The 19,058-nt window shown below is 44.0% G+C and overlaps 1 protein-coding gene across 4 annotated transcripts in view; it reads right to left on the reverse strand.

Annotated features, from left to right (window-relative positions):
• PRTFDC1 (phosphoribosyl transferase domain containing 1) overlaps positions 1-18,436 on the reverse strand; it is a 93,118-nt gene extending 74,682 nt beyond the window's left edge. Inside the window, exons 1-3 of one of the 4 annotated variants that reach the window (XM_068561472.1) lie at positions 18,321-18,425; positions 10,453-10,559; positions 4,580-4,763 (exon numbers count right to left, since the gene is read on the reverse strand). In XM_068561472.1, coding sequence (XP_068417573.1) covers positions 4,580-4,763; positions 10,453-10,559; positions 18,321-18,368 — 339 coding nt within the window. In that variant the 5' untranslated portion in view covers positions 18,369-18,425. Of the gene's footprint in view, positions 1-4,579; positions 4,764-10,452; positions 10,560-15,523; positions 15,650-17,705; positions 18,242-18,320 lie in introns of those variants that run through there. The other 3 variants (XM_068561488.1, XM_068561480.1, XM_068561496.1) reach the window with 3 other exon arrangements.
• Between the last annotated feature and the right edge of the window lie 622 nt (positions 18,437-19,058).

Below are 19,058 nucleotides of genomic sequence, written 5' to 3' on the forward strand. Positions count from 1 at the left end.
GAGAGCTGGGCTGTTCACCTCGTAGCCTGGTCTATGAATACGCTTTCCATCCATTTCTGAGGAATTTAATCAGGGGAAAACCTGGCTCTGAGTGAGCAGATAGGCTTTTACGTGAGGTCGTCTCTCAGGAGATGATCTGTGTCACCTTGGTGATGGACAAGAGGAAGGACATTTTGTAAGAAGGGAAGAGAAGAGACACCACAATTATCCTTGGCTCCTACAGGATTTAAGGGTGGGACAAACACTAAAATGCGCTGTGTGTGAGAATGGACGCTGGTGGTAAAGATTGAAAGTCTAGGGCTTCCCTGGTGGCGCAGTGGTTAAGAATCTGCCTGCCAATGCAGGGGACACGGGTTCGAGCCCTGGTCCAGGAAGATCCCACATGCCGTGGAGCAACTAAGCCCGTGTGCTACAACTACTGAGCCTGTGCTCTAGAGCCCGCGAACCACAACTACTGAGCTCGCGTGCCACAACTACTGAGCCTGCGAGCCACAACTACTGAGCCTGCGCTCTAGAGCCCGTGCTCCGCAACGAGAGAAGCCACCGCGATGAGAAGCCCGCGCACCGCAACGAAGAGTAGCTCCCGCTCGCCACAACTAGAGAAAGACAGCGCGCAGCAACAAAGAAACAACGCACAACAAAGAAACAACGTGGCCAAAAATAAATAGTAAATAAAGTCTACTATTGCCTTCCTCCTTCATCAGAACCCTGGGCAGGCGTCCCGACAGCCCTATCCCCAGGGAAAAAAATACGGTGACTTGAAAATATCTGTCGAGATGCAGCAAAAATGATCACAATAGTCTTGGAGCTATACAAATGCAAATGCTTGTTCAGAACTAGTATCACATAAACGTGAGATAGTAAGTGTTAGAATGTGTGCCTCTAGGTTAATACATTGATGAAATAGAGGATGTTTAGAGAAATGGACAGTGAGAGTTAGCAACATGGTTTAATCTCACATGGATCCTAATGCTTTTAGTTTCAGCAAGATTGATGTATTCTGGACCATAAAACAAGACTCAAAAACTTTAAAAGAATTGAAATCATACAAAGTATCCTTTCTGCAACAGAATTAAACTAGAAATCGTACAGAACTATCTCTGGAAAATCCCCAAATATTTGGAAATTAAACAACAAGAAATAATCCATGAGTGAAAGAGGAAGTCACAGAGGACATGTGAAAATAGTTTGAGTTGAATGAAAATGAAAACAATACATCACAAATTTGAGGATGCAACAGTTAATATCACACTGACTGAGAGCAAGGCAAGAATGTTTTCCTTCACTATTTCTATTCAGAATTGTACAGGAAGTCCAAGCCAGTGCAATAAAGCAATAAAAAGAAATAAATACACAAATTAGAAAGAAAGAAGGAAAATCATCTCTATTCACAGAAGAAATGATTGTGTTCATAGAAAAATCCAAAAGCATCTACAAAAAAGCTATTCAAACTAATAAGAGAGTTTTGAAAAGTCATAATATTTGATACACAAAATCATTAGTATTTCTATATACTGGCAATAGGCAACTGGAAATTGAAATTCAAAGAAAAACTTACCATATATAATAGTGAAACCAAGGGCAGTCATCAGTTAGATCCCTTAAACTATAACTTGCTTAATAAATAACATCCTGTAACTTGCCTTCACTGACGAAGCTTGCTTTGTTTTCGAAAACTGCATACCCTCCAAGCTTCACGTAGCTTAGACAATATATCACAAGACGCCTTTCATCACCCCCTACAGATAACACCTCTGACATATGGATTGCTATAGTACAGTTGTTTTTTCAGGAACATGGAGTTAGTCTTGCCCAGGTCAAATCAGTCAAGACCCCCCCAACCATTAAACTGGTCCTGTGCAAATATCTGATGGATGACCATTCGACGTCATAGGACCGAAAATTCCACCCTCAGATCTTCCTAACGCTGTCATTTTCTGAACGTGCGTCCCAGGAAGAAGCATGCAACTCAGATACACCTGTGCAGAACACAGGTTATGCTGCAGAAATCAACAACATGATTTTTAAACTTATATGGAAAGACAAACAACTAGAATAGCTAAAACAGTTATGAAGAAGAACAAACTTGGAGGACACATACTACCTGATTTCCAGACTTCTGTACAGATACAGTAATCAAAACAGTGTGGTATTGACCAAATCAAAATAAGCACGTAGATGAACAGAACTGAACAGAGTGCCCAGAAATAGACCCATGCATATACAGTCAATTGATTTTCAGTCAAAGATCAAAGGCAATTCAATGGAAAAGAACAGTCTTTTCATCAAATGATCTTGGAACAAGTGGACATTCACTTGCCAAAAAAAAAGAAACCGTTATCTGTACCATATTAATAAGTTAACACAACACGGATCATACACCTAGATCTAAATTTAAAACTAGGAAACTTTGTGAAGAAAATAGAGGATAAAATCTTCATGACCTTGAATTAAGCAAAGATTACTTAATAAAAGGATGCTCAACATCATTATTTACTGGGGAAATGCAAATTAAAACCACAGTGAGATACTATCAGCTAGCTGAATGAGTAAAAAACAAAGAAAATAAAGAAATCCTGACAATACCTAGTGTTGCCAAAAATGTGAAGCAACTGGAACTCTCATACACACTGGTGGGGATGCAAAATTATTCAATCACTTTGGAAAACAGTTTGGCAATTTCTTATGTATACTCCCCGTATGACCTAGGAATCTCAAGACAAATTTACTCAAGAGAAACAAAGACATAAGTACAGACAAAAACATGCAGGTGAATATTTATAGCAGCCTTATTCATAATCACCCCAAAAAGGGAACAAACCAAATATCCTTCAGCTGATGAATGATTTTAAAACTGGCATATCCATATAATGAAATCTTACTTGACAATAAGAAATGAACTACTGGGACACAAAACAATATGGATGAATTTCAAATGAATGATGCTAAGCTTTACAGATTTACTAAGGCCACATGATATTTGATTACATTATACGACATTCTGCAAAGAGCAAAACTCTAGGAACAGACAATATATCAGTGGTTGCCAGAGCCTGGGGACTGGGGAAAGGATTAACTACCAAGGGACACAAGGGCATTTTTTGTGGTAAGGGCTGTTCTATGTCTTGATTGTGGTGACTTCCATGACCGTATGCATTTGTCAAAACTCATAGAACTGCAAACTAAAAGAGGCAAATTCTATTGCACGTAAATTATGCTTCAATAAGCCTCACTTTAATTTTTTTAAGATTTTAAAAGATTTTTTTAAAAAGCTGTTTGCTGGGGAAAAATACAGTAAGAATCAGAGTCAAGTAAAAAAGAAAAAAAAGTCTTCTAAGAAGGAAGCACAGCTACTTAAATCAGGATGAAAGACACCTCAAGAGAGAAAAGATTTTTAAGAGAAGATGAAACCAATAAATCAGGTTTAAGATGTCTGCAAAAACAAACAAACAAAAAACAAAAACAAAAACACCCCAGCTTCATCCTGCCCTGAGAGGTCATCAGGGAAATACAGAGTATCTTAAGAAATAAGAACTAATTTGCCAGATACTCAAAAGCTGAGGCAACTGAGTCAAAGAAAGAGAACGGTAGGCAGAAATCTAAGATGCCCTCCCATCCCTATCCCCCGTGTACACACCCTTTGTGTATAATCTCCTCCACTTACGTGTGGGTGTGACTTGTAAATATAACAGGAATTCACTCCCATGATTAGGTGATTAGTCAATCGACTCTGAGTTCATCAAAAAGAGCTTATCTGGGTCCCCTGGTGGCGCAGTGGTTAAGAATCCGCCTGCCAATGCAGGGGACACAGGTTCGAGCCCTGGTCTGGGAAGATTCCACATGCCACGGAGCAACTTAGCCTGTGCGTCACAACTACTGAGCCTGCACTCTAGAGCCCATGAGCCACAACTACTGAGACGGCGTGCCTTAGAGCCTGTGCTCTGCAATTTATTTATTTATTTATTTATTTAAAAAAAGCATCACAAAAGGCAACAGCATAGAGAAAAGAGGCGAAGGCTAAGGGCAGACGTCTTTGGAGAATAATCTCTATCAATTCCATCCAGTGGTGGCCAAGAAAACCCAGCACAGACTGGTGGAGGTTCCCTGTTCTTGTCTCATTGCTCTTGATAACTCATTGTCCCTACAGGTTTTACTTCTCTACCTCCGGGCCCTGACTGCAGTCACCCAAGTACTAACACTCCTCTCTAGGGGGGACACCCTCCCACAGGTCTCCAGGGCCAACAGTGACATCCAGAGCAGAAACACGTCTGTATTCACTGGACTTCCTTAACACTCATTCTCAACACGGCCATTGGTGAGACTAGGCACCAGGAAATAACCACTGAACTTTATAACCATAAAAAAAGCATGAATCATTCCTGAATCATCTCTCCCTATATGGGAAATATAATAGGAGGGTTCCCCCTGCCCAAAGAATATTATCTGAATTACAGGTTGTAGTATCTTGCAAATTAAAATAAAATACATCCTTCATCTTCATAATATTATTAGTTCTTTGATTTACAGCACTGTTCATTCTGAACATCATATAATGAAAATGGAGTAAATCATAACTTACCCTGTAACTTTTTAGTCTGATGAAATCAACCTTCATAGAGACAAATCTATCGGAATTTCGACTGATGTTCTTAAGGTGTTCTACCAGATCTGCACAGAACTTGTAGCCTCCTTTAAGTACACATAGGACCATAATGTCACAGTATCCTATGTCTTTCATAATATCCTTAGCCAGCCGTTCAATTCTGAAAGAAGGGATTAAAAGATATATTAAAGCATGATTACTTCTGAGCATTTTTGTTCCTTTCCCAAAAAAATGCATGATGTACTCTACATATTAGATTATGCAGGAGAATGTGGAGAAGGGCTTGGGAGACAGAAACTTACAGATAAAGAAGCTTTGTTAAAGTTGGACAAAGAGAAAGTGTTCAAAACATATTTCTGATAACCACATCATCAATCATACATTTTTGCTCCTCTGCATCACAAAAAATGATTAAGGTGTAAAATATGATGTCAAAGATCACGAAGGCTATTATTTGATCACTACAGAGCCTGGTTGTTAGCTTTAACAAGGCTATGATGGTATGTGGTGATATTACGTTCCCTTTAAAGCAGAGAAAAAGGAAATGGAGAATGACTCACCCACCTGACCACGTTAGACGAGACTGGAGGAAAAGTCAAGACCATAATAACTATCGAAAGAATAATATTTGACTTATATTTGATGAAGATAACACGTTACCTATATGAAAGGTGCTCCAGACAATCTCAGTGGACACCATCTCCACAGATCATAGTTTGAATGGTGTCTCCTGAAGTTCTACAATGATGCAGCCTTGGGCTGGCACCCAACACCTAATGTGGAACTGTCATTGTATTTTTTCTCATTGTTTCATATGTGTAAGTCCATTGCCCATACACCCATACAACACTAAAACCTTGAATGGAGGTAGGATCTAAGGTGCACACTTTTTAAAATATTCCCACTGGCACCTCAAACTGAATTAGATTTAAAACAGATGAAGTGAATGATGTGAAAAAATAAAATATTATATCACATATGTTCTAAATATGTAATATATATACTTCTAAGTATATACTTCTATATACTTCTATACTTATAAGTATATACTTCTAAGTATATATATATATATAATATATATACTTCTAAGTGTATATATATATATATATAATATATATACTTCTAAGTATATATACTTCTAAGTATATAGTTCACTTTATATATTTTTATAGGTTTTTTATTTGTGTGTGTATATGTGCCTACATATACATATAAAATGACAACCATGGTTTCAGGTAATGTTTCTCAAAATATGATCAACGAAACATGTACATCAGCATGCCAAATATTCTTTTTTTTTTTTTTTTAAAGATTTCTTTTGTTGTGGACCATTTTTAAAGTCTTTATTGAATTGGTTACAATACTGCTTCTGTTTTATGTTTTGGTTTTTTGGCCATGAGGCATGTGGAACCTTAGCTCCCCAACCAGGGATCGAAGTTGAACCCCCTGCATTGGAAGGAGAAGTCTTAACCACTGAACTGCCAGGAAAGTCCCCAGCATGCCAGATATTCTATAAAAAGGGACACTTGTTTCCAGCATGATGCAGTGAGGAGGTCAACACATCCTCTTCACAAAGAGAAAGTAGAAAGTCGGACAAAACTGTCAAAAGCAACCATTTCAGCACTCTGGAAATCAACCAAAGGCATGCACCAAACTGAGAATCATTTATTCATGAAAACACTGAACACTGGGTAGAAACAGCACAGATCCGTGGTATTCTTGTCTGAGAATGGTCCCCTCTCCCTGGCCCCCAATCTGCTCTACTGTTCAACCAGGTAGTCAAGCAGGGTGGGGCACTGCTCACCCGATGGGGAGCACCGTCAGTTAACAAGGCCATCTTGGTAGCATGCCAACAGGGAGGGCCAGGGGCCCCGTTATCCTGAAGTTGCAGTCCTGTTTGAGCAACTACCTGGCAGACTAGTCACAGATTTAGTAGAGAGTTCTGGGAGGTTACAGTCATGGGAGAGGGGCAGATAATAAACTCTCCACATATCCCAAGTTGACCGGAAGCTGTACATATGCACTGCAGAGACTAGTGTGGGCCCAGGCCACCACACATCCCTGGATGGTGGAGCCCGTAAGCCTGTGTGGCAGAGACACAGGAAAGCTCAGTGGAAAGCAAAAGCCAGGGAAGGCTTGAAAAAGGCTGGAAATTTGAATGTGCTTGCCAGGCTCCCACACATATTCATCAGCAAAGAGTGGAAGCCTCCCTGGCTCAAGGTGTTTGAGTACAATCTCTACCCAATCTTAGGCTGAAGATTAAGCTATTCAGACACAAGCATGAACTCTGGTGAGCGAAACTTAAAAGGAAAAACAAGAAAAATAAACTGCACATCATCAGAGGCTACACATTGTGGGGGAGACAGTTTTCACAGACTGGCAGACAAAAAAAGAAACAAAGAACAAGGGCAGGGGCTTCCCTGGTGGCGCAGTGCTTAAGAATCCGCCTGTCAATGCAGGGGACACGGGTTCAAGCCCTGGTCCGGGAAGATCCCACATGCCGGTGGGGCAACTAAGCCCGTGCGCCACAACTACTGAGCCTGCACTCTAGAGCCCGCGAGCCACAACTACTGAGCCCACGTGCCACAACTACTGAAGCCCGCATGCCTAGGGCCCGTGCTCCACAACAAGAGAAGCCACCGCAATGAGAAGCCCGCGCACCGCAACGAAGAGTAGCCCCAGCTTGCCGCAACTAGAGAAAGCCCACGTGCAACAGCGAAGACCCAATGCAGCCAAAAATAAATAAATATATAAATAAATTTATTTTAAAAAAATAAGAAGGGCAATGAATAGGAAATAGTTACTAATATGGTAGAGATTAAACCAAGTATATCAATCATCACTTTAAACGTGAATTGTCAAAACACACCAATTAAAGGCAGAGACTGTCAGAGTGGATCAAAAAAACACCCTAATATATGTTGTCCACCAGAAATCCATTTTAAATATGAAGACACAGATAGATTAAAGGGGTTGAGAAAGATGTACCATGCTAACATAATCCAAAGAAAGCTGGAGTAGCTGTATCAATTTCAGACAAAGCAGACCTCAGAGCAAAGAAATTGTCAGGAATAAAGGCTGACATTAGTGTATTAAAAAGAGGTCAATTCTCCAGGAAGACATAACAGTCCTTCATGCATCTGCACCCAACAACAGAGTATCAAAAAACTGATAGAACTGTAAGAAGTAGATGAATCCACTATTGCAGTTAGAGACTTCAACACCCCTCTCTCAGTACTTGACAGATCCAACAAGGCAGAAAACCAGTAAGGATATAGTTGAAAGGAACAGTACCATATACCAACTGGACCTGGCTGACATTTGTAGAATACTTCACCCAACATTCTCCTTAAAAGATATCAATAATAAAATGAAAAGACAAGCCACATACTAGTGGGAAATATTTGCAAATCATATGTCTGATAAAGGACTTGTGTCCAGAATATATAAAGAACTCTTGCAACTCAATAAGAAGAGAAACAACCCAACTGCAAAATTAGCAAAAGACTTAAACAGGCATCTGTCCAAAGAAGATGTATGAATAGCTAACGAGCACACTAATCATTAGGAAAATGCAAATTTAAACCACAATGAAACACCTTTATATATCCACTAGAATGGCTATAATTAAAAGGACAAACAATACTAAATGTTGGCAAGTATGTGGAGAAACTGGAACCCTCAAACACTGCTGGTGGGAATGTAAAATGGTGTAGCCACTTTGGAAAATAATTGGCAGTTTCTTAAACTTACCATGAAACTCAGAATTCCTCTCCAAGAGAAATGAAAAGATATGTCCACACAAAGACTTATACGTGAATGTTCATGGAAGCATTATTCACAATAGCCAAAAACTAGAAATCTAAACGTCCATCAACTGATGAGTCAATAGTCAGATAGTGTATGATTTAATTTATATGAAGTGCTCAGAAAAGACAAATTTATAGAGAAAGAAATCAGATTAGTGATTGCCTGATGGTGGGGGTAGGAGCAGAGATTGACAACAAACTTTTGGTGATGATAGAAATATCGTAAAACGATGGTGGTGATGGTTGCCTAACCATAAAAATGTACCAAAAATCATTGAGTCATTTACCTACAATGGGTGACTTTTGTAGTATGTAAATTATATCTTAATAAATTCATTTTTAAAGGTGGGAAAGGGCATTCTTGGGACGCCACTCCAGACCACTGAATCAGAATTTCTAGACATAAAGCTTAAGATTATGCATTTTTACAGGTTCACTGGGTAAGTGTCCTGTAGAGGGAACTGGTAACCTTACCAGGATTCAATCGTGTACTAAATCAGGATGCAATTAACTTAAGTCATAAATTAATTTTCAGATGAGAAAAGCAGGAATTTGTTTAAACCAGGGGTTCCCAAACTCGTGTGAAGAGAAAATGCTTCTGAGAGTTATTAAGAAGTGAACTGAGCACAAAGACACCCACTACACAAAAAAGGTGCTTTAACTGCTAAAGTCAAGCAGATTTCTTCCCTACCCCTCCCTTTTTCTTTGCAGGAATCTGTATCTTTAATACGAATTGCCAACACGGAGGTTTAGCAAGTTGGGAGATGTCAAATTACTTACATTTATTTCATCACAGAACCTTTTTTCCTTTCAAGGATCAAAACTTGTATACCATGGAAGGCCACCTGAGGCTGTGAGAAACCACAAACTAGACCTTATTTTAATAATATACTATAGTTTGAGAGAATACACAATGTGCAGATCTTATCCAATGGAAAATCTTAGAATGTGAGTGAGAGAATGACATTTCCTTTTGCTTACAGACAGGCACTGATGGAAAGATAATATCCTGGGAATAGTGACCATCCAGCGCTTTTCAAACTTTCCTTTGGCTGAGGATCTATTTTACAAGTTAAATTTTAACTCAGAAGAATATAACACCTTAAAAAAATAGAGGCAGAAATACAACGGCTTAAGGAAAAGGGGAGAGTGCGGAGCCCAAAGTCTCAGTTTGCTCCTGCTTCTCAGAGGCTCTCCCACCCCAATTTCTGAGGCTGAAATCCATGAAGCTTGCTTTTCATATAAATGTGAAGGCTTAAGTACTTGATCTTTGTACAAGAAATTAGAGGTCCATGGAAAGGCAAGAGTCGGGGCATTAAGGAAGCTTTGTTAAAGGGATAGGACCTATCAATCCTGAAGCCTGTGGTGGGCTGAACTGGAGGGGGCTCTCTGAAAACCAAAAAACAAATGAGGGTGACTTAGGGGCTTAGAACAGGAGAGAAAATGTTGGCTTTCGAAAAGCCAATCAGCTAGGAAGGAGCCAGAGGATATCTATGTCGACGGGTCCAAAAGAACTAGAAACACTACTCGAGAAACAGTTCTGTGCTGCTATTTTTAAGCTGCAAATATTTCTATTTCTAAAACATTACCACTGAAAACGTAATTGTGCACAGACTGGCCGACCTGTGAGAAATGACTTATTTGAGGTAAACACAAGTCGCAGGAAAAGCCTTCAGGGGTGTGGCCTGTGAAAGCAAAGGTCACCTCTTAACTGTCCCTGGTTAAGAGTCTGTGAAAAACGTGAGATAAACGCTTTCCCAACCCTCATTTTCATCAGTTTGTACAGGACATTGTTATTTTGAGGCTGTTACTTGTGATGTAACACCTTCCATATGTATAGCCTTCTCACCATTTCCCCTGAACAAATATCCCAGTAAATAGTTCATGTAAAGCACAGATTTATTTTATTCCAAATTCTCTGCAGTATAAAAGTTCTGTGTACCATTATATAGAAAAGACTCCGGAAGAGGGTCCCCAAGTGTACCGTTTGACTCACACAAGAGAGGGCTAGACAAAACTTACACGGCAAAGAACACTCACCTGTCCACAACGATGCCGTGAGGGATGAGGACATAGTCCAAATCTCCGTAATAGTGCTGTGGGTACGTGAACAAATTCAAGTCATACCCTGGCCAGTCGTCCATAATCTGCAAATCAAATTATCTTGGTTACAATATTTTTCATTGGAAATTTATTTTAAGAAACATAAATAAACAAGAGCATCCTTTGAAAAAAAGAATAATATTGAAAACAGACTAGGTCTGATAATCCATATGGCATTAAATTATATTCTGTAGGACTTCCCTGGTGGTCCAGCAGTTAAGACTCCGCGCTCCCAACGCAGGGGACCCGGGTTCGATCCCTGGTCAGGGAACTAGTTCCCGCAAGCCGCAACTAAGACCTGGTACAGCCAAATAAATTTAAAAAAAAATTATATTCCGTCAACCTATGAGAAGCCAGGTGGGACAAGGTAATTTGTTTCACGTAACCTGACGAAGGACCTACTGAAGTGAACAGGGAACTCCATTCCTGACTTTTGGCATCACAAGATAAAATACCAACTTAATGTCTTACAGCTAACCTGACAGCATTGTTTGTAAGAGTGCACATATGTAAATATAGAATTTCTATCTAAATTACAAATACTATCATGAATATATTATAAGTAAAATTATGTTTGTAATTACAGGCACACCTTTTATTGCGCTTTGCAGATGGTATGCTTTTTACAAATTGAAGGTTTATGGCAACCTTGTGCTGTCAGATGATGCTCAGAATTTTTTAGGAATAAAGTATTTTTAAATTAAGGTGTGTACATTGTTTTTTTAGACAATGCTATTGCACACTTAATAGACCATGGTATAGTGTAAACATAACTTTTATATGCACTGGGAAACCAAAATAATTTGTGACTCATTATTGCGATACTCGCTTTATTTTGGTGGCCTGGAAGCGAACCCACCATATCTCTGAGGTCTGGCTGTCTACTGACAGAGACAGGATCACCCCACATTATTATAATATATTATTATATATACTCTTACATGTCTGTGCACTGTAATCACCTCATCTGCCTGGGAAAGATTACCTACTAAAAGTACATGTCTCCTGGGATTATTGTGGACCCAAACTTCTGAGTGGTCGGGTCATTACAGTAAAGACTTCAAAAGGCTGTGCTATGGTGGGAACGTAAGTCAGTCCTGTTGGGAGCCGACTACTCCAGAAAACTGGTATATTCAGATAGCGGACAGACTGCTAGCAAGTCTTCCTCTTGCTTAGGACAGGATGTGCAAGTCTGATGGTTAGATAGCGAAGAGGCGGGAGAGGAAATGATGGTGAAGACCAAGTTATGTTTACTTTCAGGTCATCCAGAAAACCTGTGACACGGAGGTGTCAGACACCAAGACAAACCACAGCTGAATGGGCTCTGGATTTCCGGTTACTCCCGTACACTTCCACCAGACTCCTCCATGCAGCTGTAAGCTTCCGGGGCCTTTCATAATGCAGACCTATCCTAATTTCCCAGCCCAGTTGCCTACACCATCCCCTCCTGCCCTCAGATTGGTCTCCAGTCAAATCAGGATCCTTCCCAGCTCTGTGTTCTGCTCATTTGTCTTGCACCTATGCCCTCTCCCTCTCTGTCCCCCCTACCTCTGTATCCCAAACTCAGCATCTTCCACAAAAACTCAGGTCAGACCCCACTTCTTTCTGGAGGCCTTGCTGACTGTTCCTGCTCTATCATCACGTCTCCCAAACTCCTGGTGCCCCTCAGAGCTCAGTGTGTTCCCACTGCTTGTGACATATGTACGTCTGCGTGTGTGTTTTGTCTTGTCTCCTCCCACTGGAATGTTAGCTCCTTTTGGTAGAGACTTTGTCTATCTCATTCACTGTTGAAACGCCAGTGCTCAGAACCCTGACCCGGAATATGGTAGGAGCTCAAAAATGTTAAGTGAGTGAATAAATGGCACAGTCTCCACCCACACGTTACCCAACCCTCAGTTTATCTCCTTGTGATAAAGAGCACCACTGTTCATGGCCCCAGAAATTCCTACCTACCGTGGGCCGACTGACAGTCAAATGATGTGTCATCTGCGTATCTGAAGAGCATCACATCTGCTCTGCCTTGACCAGCAAATCAGCTGGTGGCAACTGTTGAATCTGCACAGAGCAACTCTGGCTTCCACCCTGAGAACTCCTGGGGCCTGCTGTCACCATCAACACCACAATGGCTGGTCAGAGCCTGAACCGCCAGCTGAACATGAGGAGATTCCAGAAGATGCACTAGCAGACCACGACAAAGACCAGACGAGAAGCCTGACCAGCACCAGGCCCCAGGGAGATCACCCAAGGGCACAGCACTTTCTGGCTCCCCTGCCAGACCACGCACACCACCCACCCTGCCTCTTGCAGCCCTCCCAGAGGCAGCGGCATGAACTAGTGGCCACTCCTCCCACCACGGAAATCCTGTAGAACCCGCTGCCTGGCTGAATCTCAGAGACCACTCCCTAGTCCCTGGTCTAGGGCTCAGCTCTGACACTTACTATGATGTTAGGAAAATTACACCTGAGACTCATTTCCCCCTCCTTTAAATAAGACACAATAAAACCCATGGACAGGGTTGTTTTGAGGATAAAAAGATAAAGCAGATAATGTACTTAGAGTTCCTAGCACATCTCCAGGTATATAATAAATGCTTAATAAATGACGCCCCCAAAAAGAAAAGAATGATAAAATGACAAAACAACCCTACATATAAAAACTATACTGGCAATCTGTAGCTCAGAGGCAGCACGGAGTAATGGTTAAGAGCACGGATTAGAAGTCTAACACACCCGGGGGTGAATTTACTAGCTGTTGGACCTTGGGCGTTTTAACCTCTCTGGGTCACAGTGTCTTCATCTATAAAATGGAGCCGATGCCTACCTCATATGGCTATTTCAAGGACCAAATAAGATAGATAATGGATATAAAACTCTTACATCAGTATCTGGTCTACAGAACGCTGCAGTAAATGTTAACCAGTTAGATGTACTGAAACATCAATAGTTTACTTACAAATTACGTGTGTTAATTAATTTAAAGAAGTGCTTTAAACCTATCTGCCAAAGTCTTATTACCCTAGTTAAAGCTGTAAATTTCAAAGTAGAAGAAACGTGTTTCTCTAAAACCATCCTATAAGCCAAACCAGCCTATTTCCCAATGAGTCTGAAATAGTGAGTTTTCACTGTAGAGATAAAAGACAATTAGAAATGAGGGAACCACTGGTTTATCCTTAATAGTGCGTGCAAATTGCACTGTAAATGTGTCCTAGACCTGAAGGAATGGAGGCTGCTAGGAACTGCAGATAATTATGTTTTTCATCTGCTTTTTGAAAAATCAAAACAAGAAGTCTTTAAATAGTTTCAGTATCACAGATAATACGCTCTAAGTTTATTCAGAACAATGGCTTCTCTGTTCAAAGACGCAAAATATGGCCAAGCTGGGGAAGTGACAAACACACTGAGCCATTTTACACCACATGCAAACCCCGGAACTCCTTCGGACTCTCTTTTCCCCATTGGAAGATATACTGAAGACCTTCTTTCTAAGTCATCAGAAATAAATTTTTTGCTTAGAATATTTCTTGCCTTGTTTTTCAAGTTGTAACCCCTAGGGAGCAAAATAGTTTGGAAACACATACAAAAAGCAAATCTTGGGGGACTTCCCTGGTGGCGCAGCGGTTAAGAATCCGCCTGCCAAGGCAGGGAACATGGGTTCGAGCCCTGGTCCGGGGAGATCCCACATGCCGCGAAGCAACTAAGCCCGCGAGCTACAACTACTGAGCCTGCGCTCTAGAGCCCGCGAGCCACTACTACTGAGCCCGCGTGCCACAACTACTGAAGCTCGCACGCCTAGATCCCGTGCTCCTCAACAAGAGAAGCCACCGCAATGAGAAGCCTGCACACCGCAACCAACAGTAGCCCCCGCTCGCCGCAACTAGAGAAAGCCCGCGTGCAGCAACGAAGACCCAAAGCAACCAAAAATTTTTAAAAAAAATTTTTAAAAGTATTTGCATCAACATCTTTAAAAAAAGAAAAAAAAGCTAACCTCAGCTCCTCTCTGCTGCTAAGCCCCAAACCCTGGGCCCTACTCTCTCCTTCAGGCAGTGATCACAGTGGCCGCCAATTTCAGGTTCACATCCACCCATCCACTGTTAGAGAGGAAGGGTGTCTCGTCCCACAGCTCTGCTTCTGGGAATCCCAGACAAGAACATCAACTGGCCCAGCTGGGGTCACTGGTCCAGCCCCAGAGCCAGGGAAGGGGGTGCACTGTGAGGGATGCCTCAGAGCCACACGTTGAGAAACTGAGTCGAAGCTGTGTCCTCAAAGAAGGGTCCCAGGTTCTGCTAGCAGGGGAATGAAGGGGGGGCTCCACAGACCAAATAACATCCTGTATCTGCATGCCTTCCTCTTCTGTGGGGGGCTCTATACCCGGAAGGGGAAACTCATCACATCTAGTAAAGTCGTTTCCATGGGGGGAGGGGGACGGAGATGCCATAACAGAAGCACAATCATTTCAGATTTTCTCTTCTCCTTACTCCTACCAAACTCACATGTGTAGGCACTAACTATGCTTCTTTGATAATGGTTCTGTAAAAGTAAACCATATCTAATAACCTGATCCCCAAAGACCAGAGAGGTAGAGAAATCTTTTCTCTCCCTGAGAAGCAACAAAGATATACCAACTGAGGTGTGTGTGTGCGGCATGGTACGGGGGACACTGGTAGCCAGTCTATCCTGAGCAAAGTTTCTAAACTCAGGGTGTACATCTCCGATTTGGTAATTAGCACCTGCTCCCATTTACTGTTAATAATCTACTAATGTCCTACCTCCCCGAGTAAATTGAAAGCCATTTGTAGGCAAGAGCCATCTTCAGTCTCTTCATTTTCCCTTCTCTTGCACGAACTGTATTTCTCGTTTTAGGCTCAAGTCATCTGGCTCTATGTCCCTTGCCATCTTTATCACCAAGTTTCTACCAACTCAGACTTCTCTTCTCCACCTCATTTCTGGACACTCCAGTACACGCCCTGATGATCCTTCTAGCTACTCCATCTTGTAGTAACTTCACCTACCTTAGCTCAAGCGACTTCGCCTCTGGTCCACCTTAGCCACATCCCATCCGCCACAGCAGCCTCCCCTTTGACATTCTTCTCCAGAAGCACAGCTTCACATGTAGCACAGTGCTGGAAAGCTGGCTTCAACTCCTGCTTCTGCCACTTGCTAATCATGTGACCTTGGCGATTGCTTATCATTGCCTCAGCTTCCTCCTCTGTAAACTGGGGATTATTAATATCCCTACCTCGAAGATTTGTGAGGATTAAATGAATCATACAGGAAAACCACATAGTAAGTGCTCAACAAATGCTTGCCATTACTACCTGCCCCCTTTTCCACTGGTACTAAAATTTCCCTTTGGTTTTTTCCAACCCATCCTTGAGTGCTCTCTGCTTTCCCCGTATTACCTACCCTCCTGAGCTTTCCTTTTCCTCTCAACCCTTCCATCAGCACCTTGAATTCATTCTGAATTTGCCTTGCCTGCCCAGATCCAACTTGATATTAATGTAATTATCCCAAGTTCTACTGGAGAGAATGACATAAATGCAGGGATGATCTCCATTATACCCTGATTATTTCCAACCTTGGTGGACCCTCTCACTACCTTCCTGCATCTTTCACCAAATTACCTTGCTTTTGAGAAAGCTTCTTTTAACAGTGATAGATTGGGCTACTTACTGTTCCATCATTTGCTTTTTAGACTTTAACAATCTACCGTTCCTATTAGTCATATCGACTGACCTCATTCGTTTTTAAGACTATTATTAGATACTAATACTATACTTTAACCGTTCTACTGATGAAATAGTTGTTTAAAAGATTCTCACTACTGATGGCTTCGTCTTTTCCATCGTGATGCCACTTGCTCTTCCTGAGGCATCTGCCCTTCCTGCTGACCTCTTAGCCTCCTCACCTCCACAAAACTCTGTTCCCTAGGCACCTACCACCCCGTCTGCTCTCTCCTACTTTGCTACTCATTCTTGGTCTCCTTATCTGGCTTCTCCCAGACACTCGGCCTGTTACATTTGGGGCTTTCTACCCTTAACAATAGTTTCACATTTCTTCTCCATGTTCACTGGGCATCCCTATCCACTGCCAAGCATCAGGTATTTCTCTATTTGCTGACAATTTCCAAATCTATCCAATCACCCTCCTGAATTCCAAACAGGAATTTCAAATTGCCTCCTGTGCATCCTGACCCATAGGCTTTACAGGTACTAGAGACTCAACTTGCCCAGAATTGAACTTAGTGATTTCCCCTTTTACATTTTCATCCCCCTCCAACTCACCCCAAGTCTAGGCCTGACCATCCTCTCCATGGCAACTGGAATGATCTTTTTTTTTTTTAAAGCGTAAACTGGATGTCATGATTCCTTCTCAGAATGTAATGATTTCTTTGCCCTTGGCAGGCGCTGTCTTGAAGACCCTTCTTCAGAGTCTTCACGTGGCTACCCCCTGCTTAGCCTTCAGCTCTTGGCTCAGATGTCACCGAGGGGCTGCTCTGCCTGAGCTAAAGCAGCATCCCCAGCCCTCCGCCAACCACTCTCCATCTCATTGCTCTTGTCTTTTCACTGCACTTATCACTCTCTGAAAGTATCTTCGTATTTGCTTTCTTACTGCTTGCCTGTGTTCCCCTCTAGAATGTAAGCTCCACCAACGCAGGGCTTTTTATTTCCCCAGAGCCTAGAACACGGTCTGGAACACAGCAGGACAGTCAACATGAGTGGAATGAATAAATAAATGAACTCCTCCTTTAAGAAGGAAAGGCCCGGCTTTGAAATTAATACTGGGCAACACGGTTCAACATGAACAGATCGGTTAGGCTGTGAGATGTTTCCTAGCAGAACGCTCCCACTCTTGTAGTCCCTTCCGCGTCACACACAGATTATCTGTGCATTAGAGGCTGATCCCTGAACAAAGACTCTTAATGTAGCAAGTTAGCCCACACCGCACCCTCACCACCGGGTCACTTTAAACCTGACGCGTTAAAACTACCACCTTCCATAGAGACCATTCTAAACCAAGCCGAAGCCGGCGCCACAGGCCAAGACCAGATTTGATTCCAGGACACCGAGTGATGGGAACCCACCGGGCGCTGGCTGACTTCGAGGGATCCCCAGGGATAAAGAGGCTCTGGTCTGGGACCCCATCCTCCCCCACCTTCTCATTCGGACACACTACTAGCTACTCTGTACACACCCTCTCTAGCTGGCTCAGCGGGCCCAGCGTGCTGTTTCCCTTCTGCCGAACCGGAGGCTCGCTCGACGGCGCTAGAGTGTCCCGAGCCCGCGCAGAGGCCCCACAGAAAGAGCCCTCGCCCGGGTTTCCAAGCTCAAGCTCCGTCCACTAGAGCTCCTCTACTTCCTGGCTGCCCCGGAGCGCCCTGAGTATCCCTTCTGAAAACAGCACGTGAAGCCCGCGCTGGACGAGTCAGGAGGGAGCACGAGAGGAAGGAGGCCCACAGGAGCGGCCCGCGGGGGTCCTCGCAGGCCCGCCCGGCGCCCGGAGGTGACTCCCGGTGGCCAGCGAGAGTGGGGAGCCGGCACCACCCGGGCTTAACGCGGGAGTAGCGGATTCCTGGCGGGCGGGGGGCGGGGGGACACTGAGGACACGGGGTGAAGGGATGTTAAGCGCGGCTCAGACTGGGGGAGGGGCAGGATGGACGCGATCCCGTCGCGAGGGAGGAACAAAGCCGTGGCCCGCTCTCTCCCGAATGCATTTCGGGCGTTTAATCTAAAAGGGGGGGGGAGGGGTGCCAACAAGGGAGGGGCGGGGAGCGCGCGACTCGGCCCCGAAACCGGAGTTTGCATTTACCACGACGCCTCGCCCGTAGTCTGGCGCCTCCTCACGGCTCCCGGCCATGTTTCTCCGGGGAAAGCGGGAAGGAAAGAAGCGCGCGGGAAGGAGCCGGGACGGTGACGGGCCGGGAGGGGGTGGGGGGAGGTGGGAGGGAAGGGGAGGGGGAGGGGGAGGGGGAGGGGGAGGGGGCCCGCCCCGCCCCGGGCCGCCGGGCGACCAAGCCGCGGCGCGCCGACGACCCCACGCCTGGCGCGGCTCCAGCGCCTCGGCCCGCGCCCCCAACCCTGGCGGCTCCTCGGGCGCGGGGCGCGGGGCGCGGGGCGGGGAGGCGGGGCGGGGGCGCGGGGCGCAGCTGCAGAGCGGCGTCCTCTCCACCTGACCGCCGTTCCCCGGGAGCCCGCGCGGGTCCCCCTGCGGCCACCGCCCGTCTGCGAGCCCCCAGCCCGAGCCCCGCGGGGACCCGGGAGACCCAGGCTGCCCGCGGCTCGGTTTTTACAGGAACAGAAAGCGTGCCCAGATCCCCCGCCTCCCTAGGTCTGTCGTCCCAGCTTTCAGGCTGACAAGGTCCTTGAATCCTTCCTGCTGACTTTTAGGCGCTCTGTATCCCAAGTAAGTCCGCGAAAGAGCCTGCGGTAGAGGATATTCTCGAAGTACGGCTGTGGGCGAAGCTCTGATGTGTTTTTAAAATCCTCGAACTGCCCAGCCAGGCGTTTGAAAGAGCCGTGCGGTGGCTTATCCCTGAACCATGCCCGC

The sequence above is a fragment of the Eschrichtius robustus genome, chromosome 1 (genome assembly GCF_028021215.1).
Source record: "Eschrichtius robustus isolate mEscRob2 chromosome 1, mEscRob2.pri, whole genome shotgun sequence".
Taxonomy (NCBI): domain Eukaryota; kingdom Metazoa; phylum Chordata; class Mammalia; order Artiodactyla; family Eschrichtiidae; genus Eschrichtius; species Eschrichtius robustus.